This window comes from Poromitra crassiceps, assembly GCF_964638095.1.
Source record: "Poromitra crassiceps genome assembly, chromosome: 22".
NCBI lineage: Eukaryota > Metazoa > Chordata > Actinopteri > Beryciformes > Melamphaidae > Poromitra > Poromitra crassiceps.
This window is the reverse complement of record NC_139647.1, coordinates 10,599,328-10,613,031: the sequence shown is the minus strand read 5'-3', so window position 1 is coordinate 10,613,031 and position 13,704 is coordinate 10,599,328. Positions and strand designations below refer to the sequence as shown.

Here is a 13,704-nt window from a genome sequence, read left to right as displayed (position 1 = left end):
TTGTCTTCTGAGAAAAGTCTGTATAAGGAAAAGTATGGTGAGCAGTGGGCACTCACAGTTGTCTTCTCACTATCATATTGAAGCAACAGTCCACTGAAACACAAACATCTCGGGCGACGCCTTCCTCAGTGTGTAAACTAGTAGCTTTAATTATTCAATGCAAATGAACATTGAAACTAGCAGTTTCAATTGACAGTTGTTGTCTTTCAAATGTCTTCCTACAGATACTGCAAACATTTTATGACAAGTGCTAAATATATCCACATGAAAGCCGGTAGTTGACTAGAACTAGGCTACTAGATAGTAGCTATGTAGCTACTAGGCTGAAATGACAGTTTTTAATCAGCAAAGTTTTTTTGTTTAGTTTAGTTTAGTTATAGAATAGCTATTCAGCTGCGATTCATTCAGGTAAACCCTTTCTTTTTAGATTGCATTTAATCTCAATGACATGTGTTCACATAAGTAGGCTAGTATAAAACCGATGTAAATTACATTAAGACATGTTTTCTTTTCCGTAAATATATTTAAACCCGTTTCATTGGATAAAACCTTGATGTTTGTGTGAATGTTCACATGACATCAGAGACCACAAGAGGGGTCACATGTCTTGTGGAGTCAGCTGACAGTGCGCGTCATCATATAGTCAGCTGACAGTGCGCGTCATCATATAAGCAACAACAAGGCCCCCCCCGTCTGCATTGCAGTGCTCACAGCCCGACGCCTCACATCAGTTCCTTCCTTCACACCGCAGACGGACACAGCTACTGAAAACTAAAAGATCCAAAACAGCGGAGTCATGCTGCTACTAGCGCTGCTTTTCGTGGGTTCAGGTAAATAACACGCCAAGACATTCGGATAATGTTTTTCTTACAGTATTGTTGATATGATTTCAGACAATAGTCACTTCGTTTTAGAACGAAGGCGCGGTGGTGGTTTGTGTAACAGAGTGCGTTTCATCGAAGTGCGGAAGCATTTCAAACAGCTATCGGTAAACATCAACACAGTGGCTAATGTTATTCAGCTAGCTAGCTACTAACGCTATCTTAACGTTACACCGTGTTATTTTTACACAAGCCGAGTGTTATGCACCTGCCGCCACTTACACCCACCACGATAACATTTTAGCAAATCTCGTCTGGTTCGCATTCTAATGTCAAAATGGTAGCTAACAATAAAGGCTAATAGCAGGCTAGCGTGTGCTGTATTGGCTAAACATCACGTGCTATCCCAATGAGATAGGCTATAATGTTGGTACAAAATGTAATATTGTGTAATCGTTCAATCCGCAGCAAGTTAGCGTTACCTGCTTTTCAAGCAGTGTGGTCTTGTGATTTCCCTTTCGTTTAATGAGGAACCAGGTCCAATAGCCATCATGCACCCGCAGGTTTCACTTCAGTTTTGGATCAACTAGCATTGCTGACAATCCACATACTTGACAGTTTGGCCTTAAAATGTACTTTTATTATTCTGTGGTTTGACTTGCCAAGCTGTGTGCATTTACCTTGGCCCACATCTTTTGACAGTGCTATTCTAGGTTGCCCTTTATTTCCTGACACTACTGACAACTGAAGTTGTTTCTGCCATGGTGTGGCATTTGGAACATGATCCTGAAATGAATATCATTCATTTACCTCTTATCACAACACAAACAGGGGTTTCATGCAGACCATTGACAGTATTGGTTCCTACAGTTCATGGCTTTTATGCTTTGTTTATTTAGCACTTATCTTGGTTCTGATTTTATTCACGTAATGTGTGTTTTGAACCTCCACATTCTTGCATGTGTTTGGTTAGAGACATTCCTAATGATAGGTCGGCTTTTTCCACCAAAGAACTATTGAAGCTGGAACATAAGCCACTTGCTGAACAATGTCTTTTGTTGCTTCACTGAGGCACGTGACGTTGATTCACTCCCAAAAATGATGATGAATTTGCGGTTTCAGAATCACGGTAGGCGCGGAAAATGATATAGGCTAGGCAGGCCCATACAGGCCACAGCCTGTTTTTGCTGACTGCTCTAAACAGAAGCAATTACGTTTTGTTTTAACTCGTAGCCTATTGGAAACTATTCTATTCTCGACTTGATGACCTAGTTGTCAGGTGGTGGGCAATATATTGTACAAAGGCAATGGAAAAATGCAACCTGTATCTTTATGCTGCAGGTTATGGCCTGGTTTTGCAGTGCTCGAGTCGGTTGCTTGGTTTTTACCATGTAAGGATTGTGAGTTAACCTGTCCTTGGGCACAGTCTGCCAGCTTGAGAAACAGCTGATCTTGTTTTGACTGCTCAGAAAAGGCGGTGTGTGTGTGTGTGTGTGTGTGTGTGGGGGGGGGGGGCGGGGGCGGTTAGTAACTGGCGTCTGAAGGCTCCTTGTCAATGTAGCTTGTTCTATCTTTCCAATTCCCGTCTGTTGTTATCACCAGCGCCCACCCCCTGAGGCCTTGGCCAGCTCTTGCTTAAGCCCCTTTTGCTGATATAGGTTTGTACACTTCTGAGTAATCTGTGTCTTGTCACATGGCAACACATCATCACTGATGTTTTTTGGAGACTGAGCTCTTGAGTCAATGCTTGAAATGGATCCAACCATATTACTTAGGTTTATTATACACATAATGGACTGGACAGCACTATGTGAGTTTAGCACAGCAGCGGGCGGTGGGGGGGGGGGGGGGGGGGGGTGGATAGAGGAAACACTGCTGGAGTGTGTGGCTGCTTTCACATCATTTTCCCATAGAGTAAAATGGGGAATTGTGAACCATTCATTTCTGTACCTGGAACGGCATGTTTTTATCAAATGTTATAACCAGCACTCACTTCTCCATGGTCTACTGAATAATGATGATGTCCCCTTTGGTCTACTCTAGAGCTGCAACGATTAATCGATTAATCGATTAGTTGATCGACAGAAAATTAATCGACAACTATTTTGATAATCGATTAATCGTTTTGAGTACAATTTTAAGAGAAAAGGTCTAAATTCTCTGATTCGAGCTTCTTAAATGTGAATATTTTCTGGTTTCTTTACTCCTGTGTGACAGTAAACTGATATTATCTTTGAGTTGTGGACAAAACACGCCCTCAAATGTCTCAAAGACATTTGAGGGCGTCATCTTGGGCTTTGGGAAACACTGATCGTCATTTGCTACCATTTTCTGACATTTTATAGACCAAACAACTAATCGATTAATCGAGAAAATAATCGACAGATTAATCGATTATGAAAATAATCGTTAGTTGCAGCCCTAGTCTACTCATTGTGCTGCTGGTTGGTACTGACTGACTACTAGTACAGACGGGTTTGGGGGGCGGGGGGTTGTGCCAGTTTTAGTGGTGAATGCTAAAGTGGCTTGGGAATATGCGCCAATAGGATTTAGTTTGTTTGTCCTAGATAGATTTGGTGGAAAACACTTGGGGAATTGCACACAAAGTACTTTGTCTTTTCCCCCAGTGTTGATCTTTTGTTGTTACACCTAGGTAGATTAGGATAGCTGAAAAATAAATTCAGAATCGGATTGTTTCCCTCTTTCCTCCACTGAGGAAGCAGTTAACCGTTGGAATTCCCCTATCAATCTTGGCATTCTCTCGTCAATCAAGTTATCTCTAGTCACAATCATTTGGTATCATGGGACTGGGAGACAGATCAAAATAGGTGTTGCATCCACAGCAGGTCTACTTTCTGGCTCAACTTTCCGGAAATTCTGAGCAAAGGGTGCTCACTTTTGTTTGTTTTGACATAACATCTAGATTAGCTGATGAGGGGGCGGAAACCGAAACCAATCATTCGACAAGGTGCTTGACTTAACAGGAGAAACTTGATATTTAGATTAGGGATGGGATGGGGGGGTTGGGGTCAGTGCTCACTTCTGTCCCCTTTTAAAAAAAAATCTATCTTCATGCGAAACAAACTATCCTGGCATACTGAGATTCACATTATTCTCTTCTGTCTTGCAGCTGTAGCGACCCCTCTGCTGGGAACTGAGCAGTGTGCTCGCGGCCCCCCCTACTGGTGTCAGAATGTCAAGACGGCATCCCTCTGCGGAGCCGTGAGTCACTGCCAGCAGAACGTCTGGAACAAGCCCCAAGTGGTGAGGCTCTCTGACCACACCGCCTCCATGATGACTGTGACAAGTGGTCATTGTTCTAGTCACTACTTCTGCTTTGAAAGGCCTGCTTTGAAATGTGTCATTAACGACCCTGTAAAGTCATGTTTTATTGTTTCAACATGTATATAAAATGACATGGATTGGCTCGAGTATTTGTGATGTGACAAATCATGCTTGTAGGAAATCTCTGTTTCGGTGAGCAGTGAGCACAGAGAAATGTTCAGCAGATGATTGTGGATATCTAGTGTCAAATTAGTTTGCACAGACACCGTTCTGCACAGTGAAGCGCAAACGTTCTAGAGAATAAAAACACATTTTTGAGTAGAGTGGTTCTTTAAAGAAATCGCTTGCTCTTCTTGATATCCTCAGTTTTTTGGCATGCCTTAATTTCTTCCACATATTCTGTATGCTTGGGTCAGATAAAAGGGGCAAATATCTGGTGGTGATTTATGTTGTTTAGACACCTTTTTCTCCTGTTTCAGAAAACTGTGGTATGTGACCTGTGTAAGGAGGTGTTGACTGTGGTGGGACAGCTGTTGAAGGACAATGCTACCGAGGTGAGATGCCAATGTCTTTGTCTTTCTATACTTTTATACTCTATAAAAAAAAATCTCTGATAAGCCACTAATGAACCATAGTTATCTTGTTAAGACACTTGCCAGTGGAACCTTAGAGAAAATATATGTATTGATATTAGGGTGTGGTGTTTTTGTGATTGCAGTCTGAAATCCTTGGGTACCTGGAGAAGGCCTGCCAGCTCATCCCTGACCAGGGCTTGACTGCAGAATGCAAGGAGATGGTGGACAGCTACTACCCCATCATCATTGGAGTCATAACCGGAGAACTGGTGAGCAGCACCGCCAACCTGGCTGCCAAGTATGACCCTGTTTTCAGTTTAAACATGGTTTGCAAACCTGTGGCAGAAGGTCCAGGGTCACAAGCAATAGCTGAAATATTATTACTCCTGAGTGCCATCGCAACTTAACCTCTCAGGCGTGCATGCAGGCAGTAGATTTCTTTTTTACCCCTTAGATGTCAAATGAGCTCAAGGTGAGATTTGATGAAGATCCTGTAGTGGAAATCAATAAAATGATTTGTTGATTGATTAATCAGTAAATCAGTTGCTCGTTGAAAGTGAATAAAGGAGGATTTATTCAAAGAAAAAGTTCCATCTGTACAGACAGAGTCACACAGCATGATCAAATCTCAAAGTATTGTGCGCAGATTCAAAACGACTCTGCCCACTTATACAGAACTTCCAGCCCCCCTCCGGTGGCTGATGTAAAATTCCATTAGCTCACAGAAGTTCAACCTTGGTCTTCTCATCATAAGACACAAGACAATGTTATCTCTCCCTAGGAGTGCTCTCCTGTGGGAAAGAGAACCGCATAAATGCTGAGTCATTCCAAATCGTTCACTTTAGAGATGTCTTAGAGAGATAGATCATAGATCATTATTGAACAGAGTCAATAATGATCAATAAGCAATCAATCAATGAATTTTCACTCACAATCCCCTTCTTCTTCTTGAATTTAGTCAGTTTATCTTTCGCTGCCAGTTCATCTCTTCTGAATCAGAGAAAGGGGAAAGAGAAGTGGCTCTGACGGGAAGTGCAGGGAGCTGAATAAGGGCTATTGATGGGGAAGTGAGCACCAGTCTAAATGGGAACAGAGTAGCCATTGTGTCATGCTGCTTAGTGCTAACCCCCCCCCGTGACTGACAATATCTGCTGTATCGCTGCCCTTGATTCAACTCTCACCTGCTACAGCAACCCCGTGATGTCAACCACTGTACCTAGATACAAAGTCTTTTTTATTATTAGATGAATTTCCATTTATACTCATTGGCAGTGGTGGCTCCCACAGCTAGAAAAAAATAATTTCCGTTCAATTTTGTCATCTGGCCTCAACTCACACTGCAGAAATGGCATGTAGTTATACAGTTGTCTACATACCATGATGTAAATTTCCAAATATTAATTTTTGAACTGCAACACCTACAGGAACTAATCCATGAATGAGTGATTTAACCTGTGGTCAACTAAGCAAAATTATCCCCAGCCCCAGCATATGTAAAATATTCTACATAAAACACTGTACTGTAATTCTGCATACCAGAAATTGGGTCAAATAATAATAATAGTATTATTAAATGTGTCAGTTGACGTGACCCAATTGTGTGTGTGTGTGTGTGTGTGTTTTAGGAGGATCCCGGTGTGGCATGTGGTGCCATGGGGCTGTGTCGCTCTCAGCAGGTGGCCCTGACCCTGGCTAAGGCCCTGACGCTCCAGCTCCAGTCCAACGAGATCCCTCAGGTTGACCTTTCCCAGCGGGTGGCCCCCTTTCTCGTCAATGTGCCCCAGCTCCTCTATCCCCAGGAGATCCCTGTGAAGGACGCTCCAAAGCAGGATGCTCCAAAGCAGGTACACTGCTGTTTGATCAACTAAGCATTATGTGTTCCACCCATCGGCATGGAAGTGTGTATCCAAATGCACATTGTCCTCATTAGTCTCCTTGAATCTTCCCGTGTCTGTAGGACAACCCTGATGTGTGCCAGGACTGCATCAAGTTCCTGACTGATGCTCAAACTGAGGCCAAGCAAAACTCTTCATTTGTCAATTCTCTCATTGAGAGTATTGAGAAGCAGTGTGACCTTCTGGGACCTGGCATGTCTGACCTGGTGAGAACCCCACATGGATGTCTGGCTTTGTCCTGTTGAAAATATCTTTCCTTCTTAAACATCTCTTCTTGTCCTTGAATATGCGTCCTCTGATATTATGATTGTTGTATCTTGACTGTGATGTCCTCCATTGCAGTGCAAGCAGTACGTCGGCCAATATGCTCCTGTTGTTGTCCAACAGCTCATGTCTATGGTGAGTCTTCTAACCCTCAAATTAGCTTCACTTTCTTTTTGGAAGAACATTCAGGAAAACCTTTCACCTTTTCATACTTGAGTCAAATTGAAAGTAAATGCTCAGTATCTTCTAATGCCCAATGATGATGAACCTAATGAGCTGGTCACTACTAGAACTAATGGGTCTGTGATCATCTTTACGTTGAACTTGTGACATTGAGCTCGTACCAAGTCTTACAGCCCCACCTTGCCTGCCGACTTCAGTTCATTCACATCTCTTAATCGCTTTTTTCTTTATTTTTTTTTCTTCTTTTCTTCTTCTCTCCCCTCCATTCATCTGTCTTCCTGCTCTGTTTCTCCTGCTCTGGTTTTGTGTGCTGGTCCCCCCCAGGAAGAGGTAGGTCTCTCTGTGTTCAGCTTCTAGCCTCTTACGCCTTAGCTCTTGCTCCCTGTGCTGTCCACTACTAGTGCTACTCACCTGACGCTGTAGAACTGCATGGAAGTGTTTGTTCCGTTTTCGAATGCGTCCACTCACTGAACCTAATCCCAACCACCGTGCTTGTTTGTTTGGCTAGTAGGATATTTACACCGAGTGCCTGTTGCAAGACTATGGAAAGGGGCTACATTCTTATTTTTCTTGGTTTCCACATCAAACAGGCCTACAGTGTTTTCATGTTACTGAATCTTGACTTATGACCTAGTTTGCATATAAGCAAGTCGGTAAGTGGTACAATTGAGATGCTATAATTAAGCAATAGATCACGACAGGCCGTGGTATATGCTTATTATACCACACCTGATGGTTGTGCGAAAACACCCTTAGGTGTGGTATAATGAGCATATATATCACCGTCTGAAGTGATCTATTGCTTTTATAAAACGGTTAACAAAGTATGGCAATATGAAAATTATTATTATTTAAATGTCTTAAATCACTGTTTAAAAAATTAGGTGAGCTGTTTGACACTGAGCCCCTCTTGCCTGTCCCAGTTTGGACAGGTCCAAACAGCTTGCCTCATTTCCTTCACACAGTGAGTGGCTCTAACTGTGGTATATTGACTGTGGTATATGCTCATTATACCACGGCTGTGAGCCAATCAGATTTGCTCGATTTGAGAGAGCCGTTTTATAAGGGTGTTTTATATCGTCGCAGTATGTATTACAATTGGGTACCACCAGGGTCAGAGGGTGTAAGCTGCAGAAGCAACCTTGTTTTGTCAGTATTTGTATATGTCGCTATATTGCATGGTTGGTAATGCTGTGAAATGGTCTGCAAGTTACGTCCGTATTTATCCTAATGGCATGTGATGTGGCATGTTTGGTGGGCCTTTTGTTGGGGCTTCCACACTGAGTGTCTGATTTTACAATCTATTGTTCTCCTCAGCAACCCAAGGATCTCTGTGCCCGCGCTGGCTTCTGTGAGGCTGTGAAGAAGTCCTCTCCCATGCTCAAGCTGCAGGCCGCCAAGATGGTGCCCGCCGCCAAAACCGTACCTGCCGCCAGGATGTTCCCGGCCACCAAGGTGGAATCTTCCCCCGCCAAGGCTGTCGCGGTAAGCCAGGGCTGCCAGGCACAATTAGCCTGCTTGATTCTTGACATTTCCTCAATGCTTCATATTGACAGAAGATAAGAATTATGGTTCAGTACATCGACAGGTGACGTTGCCTTTTTTGTCTGTGCTCTAGTCTATGGTGCGTGTCCGTGACTCCCCCCAGTGTGCCATCTGTGAGTTTGTGATGAAGGAGGTGGAGAGCATGTTGGAGGATCAGACAACAGAGGTGGGACTTGTGCTGTGACCTATGTTCATACAATGGCACACAAATACAAATACTCACCACATATGAAGACATAATGTAATTTACTGTTGGTGACCTCAGGTCTGATGTCAAACTGACCCGTGTCTCTATTGGCCCTCAGGAGGAGGTGATCCATGCTGTGGAGAAGGTGTGCACAGTGCTGCCCTCTTCTCTGACTGCCCAGTGTAAGGACCTGATCGAGGCCTATGGCCAGGCCATCATCGAGCTGCTCGTGCAGCAGGCTGACCCCAAGACTATCTGCACCGTGCTGGGACTCTGCAAGGATGCTAGCCGTGCATATATCCGTAAGCTCTCACCGTTCACAGCTCATTAGATGTAACATGATTTTGTTGGGAGTTGACTATCGTTTCCTACTAAATAGCTTTGCTGTGCAAAAGTATTTGAGAGTTGGTGTGCGAAAGCATCACTGAACGTGTTAGTGAAAGCATTATGACATTTAACATTTCAACACAAGTGAAATAGGAAATCTGGACGTTTCGACACGCAAAGAAGACATCCTCCACAGCCACTGTGAATTTCCACATCAGCACAATGACATTGAATCTGTTGTAACTTCTCCCCAGCTGTAATGGACGCAGCTCAATTCAAGGCCGGTGGCTTCTGTGACGTGTGCAAGATGGCCGTCCGCTACATGGACGGCATCCTGGAGCAGAACGCTACTGAAGCGCAGATTGAGGATGCTGTGAGGAAAGTCTGTAGCTTCCTGCCTGAGTCTGTGCGGTCCGAGGTGAGGTGTTGCACCCTTGGCCTTTTGTACCTTTTACCATTATCCTTGTGACAGTCGTGCATTAACCCCGCGATGACCGTGTCCTGTGTCAACAGTGTGACCAGCTGGTTGAACAGTATGAGCCAATGCTTGTCCAGCTGCTGCTCCAGATGCTGGACCCAGACTTTGTGTGCATGGTGAGGATTTTTTCATGACAGAATAGCTTTCATGACAACTTGGTGAAGAAAAACAGTGATTCATATGACTGTCAGGTTTGAGTTTCAAAATGTTTGCTAATTAACATCATGGACAGTGATAGGTTTTCTGGCTTGCACTACAATCCTGGCCCCCTGTTTTCGTAACCGATGTGTGTTTGGTGTGTAACAACAGAAAGTGGGAGCTTGCCCGGAAGCTGTGCACAGGCTGCTGGGAACAGAGCAGTGCAGCTGGGGACCTGCCTTCTGGTGCAAGAACATAGAGACGGCGACCCGCTGCAATGTGAGTAACAACACAACCACAACCAACACAACAACAACAACAACACAACCAGTCTGGGAATTTAGAATCAGTTATGGGATATAAGTGCACGTCATCTTGGCAAGAATTTGTCCTGCAGCACAACATACAATTATGTTTTTTTCCCTTCTTGTATCAAAAACAGAATTTTGCTTCAACAGGCCCGTCTAAACTTATGATTTTTTTTTTGTCTTTCAGGCTGTGGCTCACTGCAAACGCCACGTGTGGGTATAGACGAAGAGGACAATGGACACAAGGACACAATCTGACCTTTAGGGAATTCAAGATGAAATACTGTAGCGCTGCTTCAGAGTTTTAATAAATTTGTCTGGTTTCTTTTTTTATGAAATAGACTTAAATGGCAGCAGTCTGTTAAATTAATTGATGTTTTGAATTGCGATATGAGGGAAAGGGACTGGACTTGGAATGATTAATTTTTTTTGCGGGGGAGGAGGGGAGTGATTACATGTATAGTGGCCTAAGGCTCCGCCTGTTTTTACTTCCTGTCACTGAGCTTCACAGGAGGGCTTTGCAGATTTGCATCATCTGGGGGTTGTACTTTACTTACTGATTTATATTGCTTATTGGATATGGTGCGTGTGTAGGATCATAATTTCAATGTCACTTGTTGCACGAAGCTGCCAGAGAGATGGGCCGCCGAACCCCCTTTAGCCACATTTGCTCTCATCTCCCCGGAGGAACTGCTGGCGTACAGGAGAGAACTGCTGTGTGTATTAACCTTGCCTGGTACCTTTGCAGTCTGTCAGATCCTATAGCAAATGTATGTTTTGTAGAAAATGTTGAATTATATTCTCTATAAGGAGCTGAAAAACGGAGGTAAGGATGCAAGTGTGTACCTCCCCACTCACCTCACATTGTTGTTTGCACTTTTCCCACTCAGTTTGTAAATCTGCATTTCTAACCTGAAAACATCTCGGATTGAATCATTGTCTGCTTCATACCCTGAGCCGATCGTAGGGTGATCTGTAATATTTTTTAACAATTGAATTAAAGTGATCAAAATCCCACTCCAATTTCTGATTCGTTTTTCTTCACTTGAAACTGTTTCTGACATGTCATTTCTGCTACTGTTAGTTTTTAAGAAGCTCAGTTATATATGCCGATTGATGGGATGCTGATTGGAACCTGTGAAATAAAACTTTAATATTGGGTTTAGGAGCAAGTATGGTAAAGTATGGAAGGTTCCCCCAGTATGTTGCCCATGTGTGCTTTATAGTAACGTTCAGTCATAATATGGGCTTAATATAATTAAGCCCATAGTTAATGAACTAATGTACAAAACACACACACAGTCAGATATTTTATATACTGTATATGTTGTAAGCCTAATTTTTGCCATCACAGCTGCTTTTTACATGTATGGGATAATACAGGCTAATATACAAGGTGTCCCAAGCTCAGTCATTATAAACTCAATTAGCTACAGAAGCTAATGTTCACATTCAGTCCTTGTATATTTCTCTCATGTGTTCATCATTCCTTTCCTCCTCTGTGTGTGTGATTGAGAAATGAGATGCAGGTGGTGTTCATCCTAATTGGCCTGGTCAGGTGTCAGATTGCTGCTGGCTGATTGGCTGGTGGAGAGCATTTAAGCCAGCTGATGCCATCCTGTCACCCCTTGCTCTCCTCATTCCCAACGATGATGGCTGCTGTGCTGACTGCTGTGTTCTGTCAGGTAGGAACTGTGTGTAGACCTACTTTAGTAGTTCTGCAGAACTTTATTAAGATGTGTCTTTATCTTGGTAGACCTGTGCAGTCTAAACTGTAAATACCGTAGTTACCTTCCAGATCTACACTTTTGTACACTGTAAATAACACTTACCCAAGTAGCAGAAAGTAGGGGGAGAAGCCCTTTAGTTTTTTGTAACATTTTCTGATGTTTATTTTGTAGGAGCTTATAGGTAAGAGCTGTGTCTCTTATTTAATCCATCATTTTCTTAGGTAAATTTAAGGTTGGGGATTAGTTTGATTGGTTAGTTGTGTTTGGGCCATGTTGTGCTCTGAAACTAAACCTGCTACTTGTGAACTTGTGATGGTGGTTTGGCTGATCATCCTTGGGAGTGGGAAGAGTGGGGGCACTTTTGTGTTGCGGTCCGGTTCCCCGAGGCCGGTTCCTAACATAATTGGGTGCTCGTCTGCTTTTTTCATTCGTCAGCACGTTGTGTGTGTGTGTGTATATATATATTTTATGTTTGTCTGGTGGGCAGTCTTTGTGCAGGTGGTAAATGGTGTTAGTCAAGGTGCCTTTGCATGGAGCTGAGGAAGCTCATGGTGGTAAAGTTGGTGGAGAGGTTTGTTGGAGGAGGAGCCGGTCAGAGGGGACCAGTAAGACTGAGGAGGGGCGTGACAAGGCAGGGCCGTCAGTAGCACCGTTTCTCCTCTTTCTGTGTAGACCGCTACCCTACAAGAGTCTCTGTACATAGACTTGCCTGTCACTCTGGCTACGTTCACACAGCCATCCTTAGTGCTTGAATCTGACTTGTTGCTCACATCAGATTTTTTTGTGTGGCTGTTCACACAGACTTTTTAAAAGTGGCCCATATCAGACTCCAGTGTGAACAGGTCGCGGACCTGAAGTGACCGGCATACACAGAAGAACAACTATAACGTCACACGCAGCACACTGCTGTTCTACGTAAACCAGAAGAAGACAGCAGTAAACATGATGGTAGCTGACGATGTTGTTTCATCTGTTGTTTACGGTTTAATTTACAAGTTATTGTGCAGTGGAAGACAGGGAATACGGGAGCAGATGATAGCGAGGAGGAGGAGAAGGAGAGCCAACATTTTAATGATGGCATTTTGTGGAGCAATAGCTGCTACGTATTGCTAATACTTATAAGGTCTAAAACCTCACTGTCCCTCCACTGATTAGCTGCCTCGCAGCTGTCCTCCATGTTTGTAATCACAATCTGCCCACTTGGTCCTCCCTCCTCCCGCCAGCGCAGAATAGTGACGAATGTCGCTCTGGAATGAAGCATTAAGTCAGATATGGGCCAGATGTCTGTTCACACCAGAGTCACATTCCAAAACATCAGATTCGAATCTGATGTTTTTCCACATTTGAAACTAGCCCAGGTCGTCTTTAAAAAAGTCACTTTCAATGTGACTTGTACTGTTCACACAGTCATGTAAAAGACTGACCTGAGTCACTTAGGGGGGAAAATATTAGATTCAAGCACTAAGGATGGCTGTGTGAACGTAGCCTCTGACTCCCAAGCCGTCTAAATCAGCGATACAGACGTATTTACAAGTGTCACAGAAACATTTCAAAGCCACATATTGAGAAGAAGAGTTCATAGCTTCTCGACATCGGGGTTAGAAAGCTCGTCGCTGCTCATAAATGCCTCTTTTCATCTGAAGTCTGTGCTGGTGATATTTTTTACCGAGCTTTCGGCCAGAGTGGCGCTGTTGAGCGCTCTGATGGCTGGGAGCTCTAACCTGGAAAAAGTATCACGAGCACAGACTTCAGATGAAAAGAGGCATTTATGAGCAGCGTCGAGTTTTCTAACCCCGACGTCGAGAAGCTATGAACTCTTCTCAATATGTGGCTTTGAAATGTTTCTGTGACACTTGTAAATACGTCTGTATCGCTGATTTAGACGGCTTGGGAGTCAGAGTGACAGGCAAGTCTATGTACGGAGACTCTTGTAGGGTAGCAGTCTACACAGAAAGAGGAGAAACGGTG

General features: G+C 43.6%; 1 protein-coding gene across 1 annotated transcript; it reads left to right on the top strand.

Annotated features, from left to right (window-relative positions):
- The first annotated feature begins 700 nt into the window (after window positions 1–700).
- Window positions 701–11,023, top strand: psap (prosaposin). The gene is made up of 14 exons (XM_083658440.1): window positions 701–830; window positions 3,952–4,085; window positions 4,586–4,660; window positions 4,825–4,950; window positions 6,307–6,525; window positions 6,639–6,782; window positions 6,919–6,975; window positions 8,341–8,508; window positions 8,642–8,734; window positions 8,874–9,057; window positions 9,337–9,500; window positions 9,596–9,676; window positions 9,870–9,977; window positions 10,194–11,023. The coding sequence occupies exons 1-14, from the start codon at window positions 797–799 to the stop codon at window positions 10,227–10,229; spliced, it is 1,623 nt and encodes a 540-aa protein (XP_083514566.1). The 5' UTR covers window positions 701–796; the 3' UTR covers window positions 10,230–11,023.
- The last annotated feature ends 2,681 nt before the right edge of the window (window positions 11,024–13,704 follow it).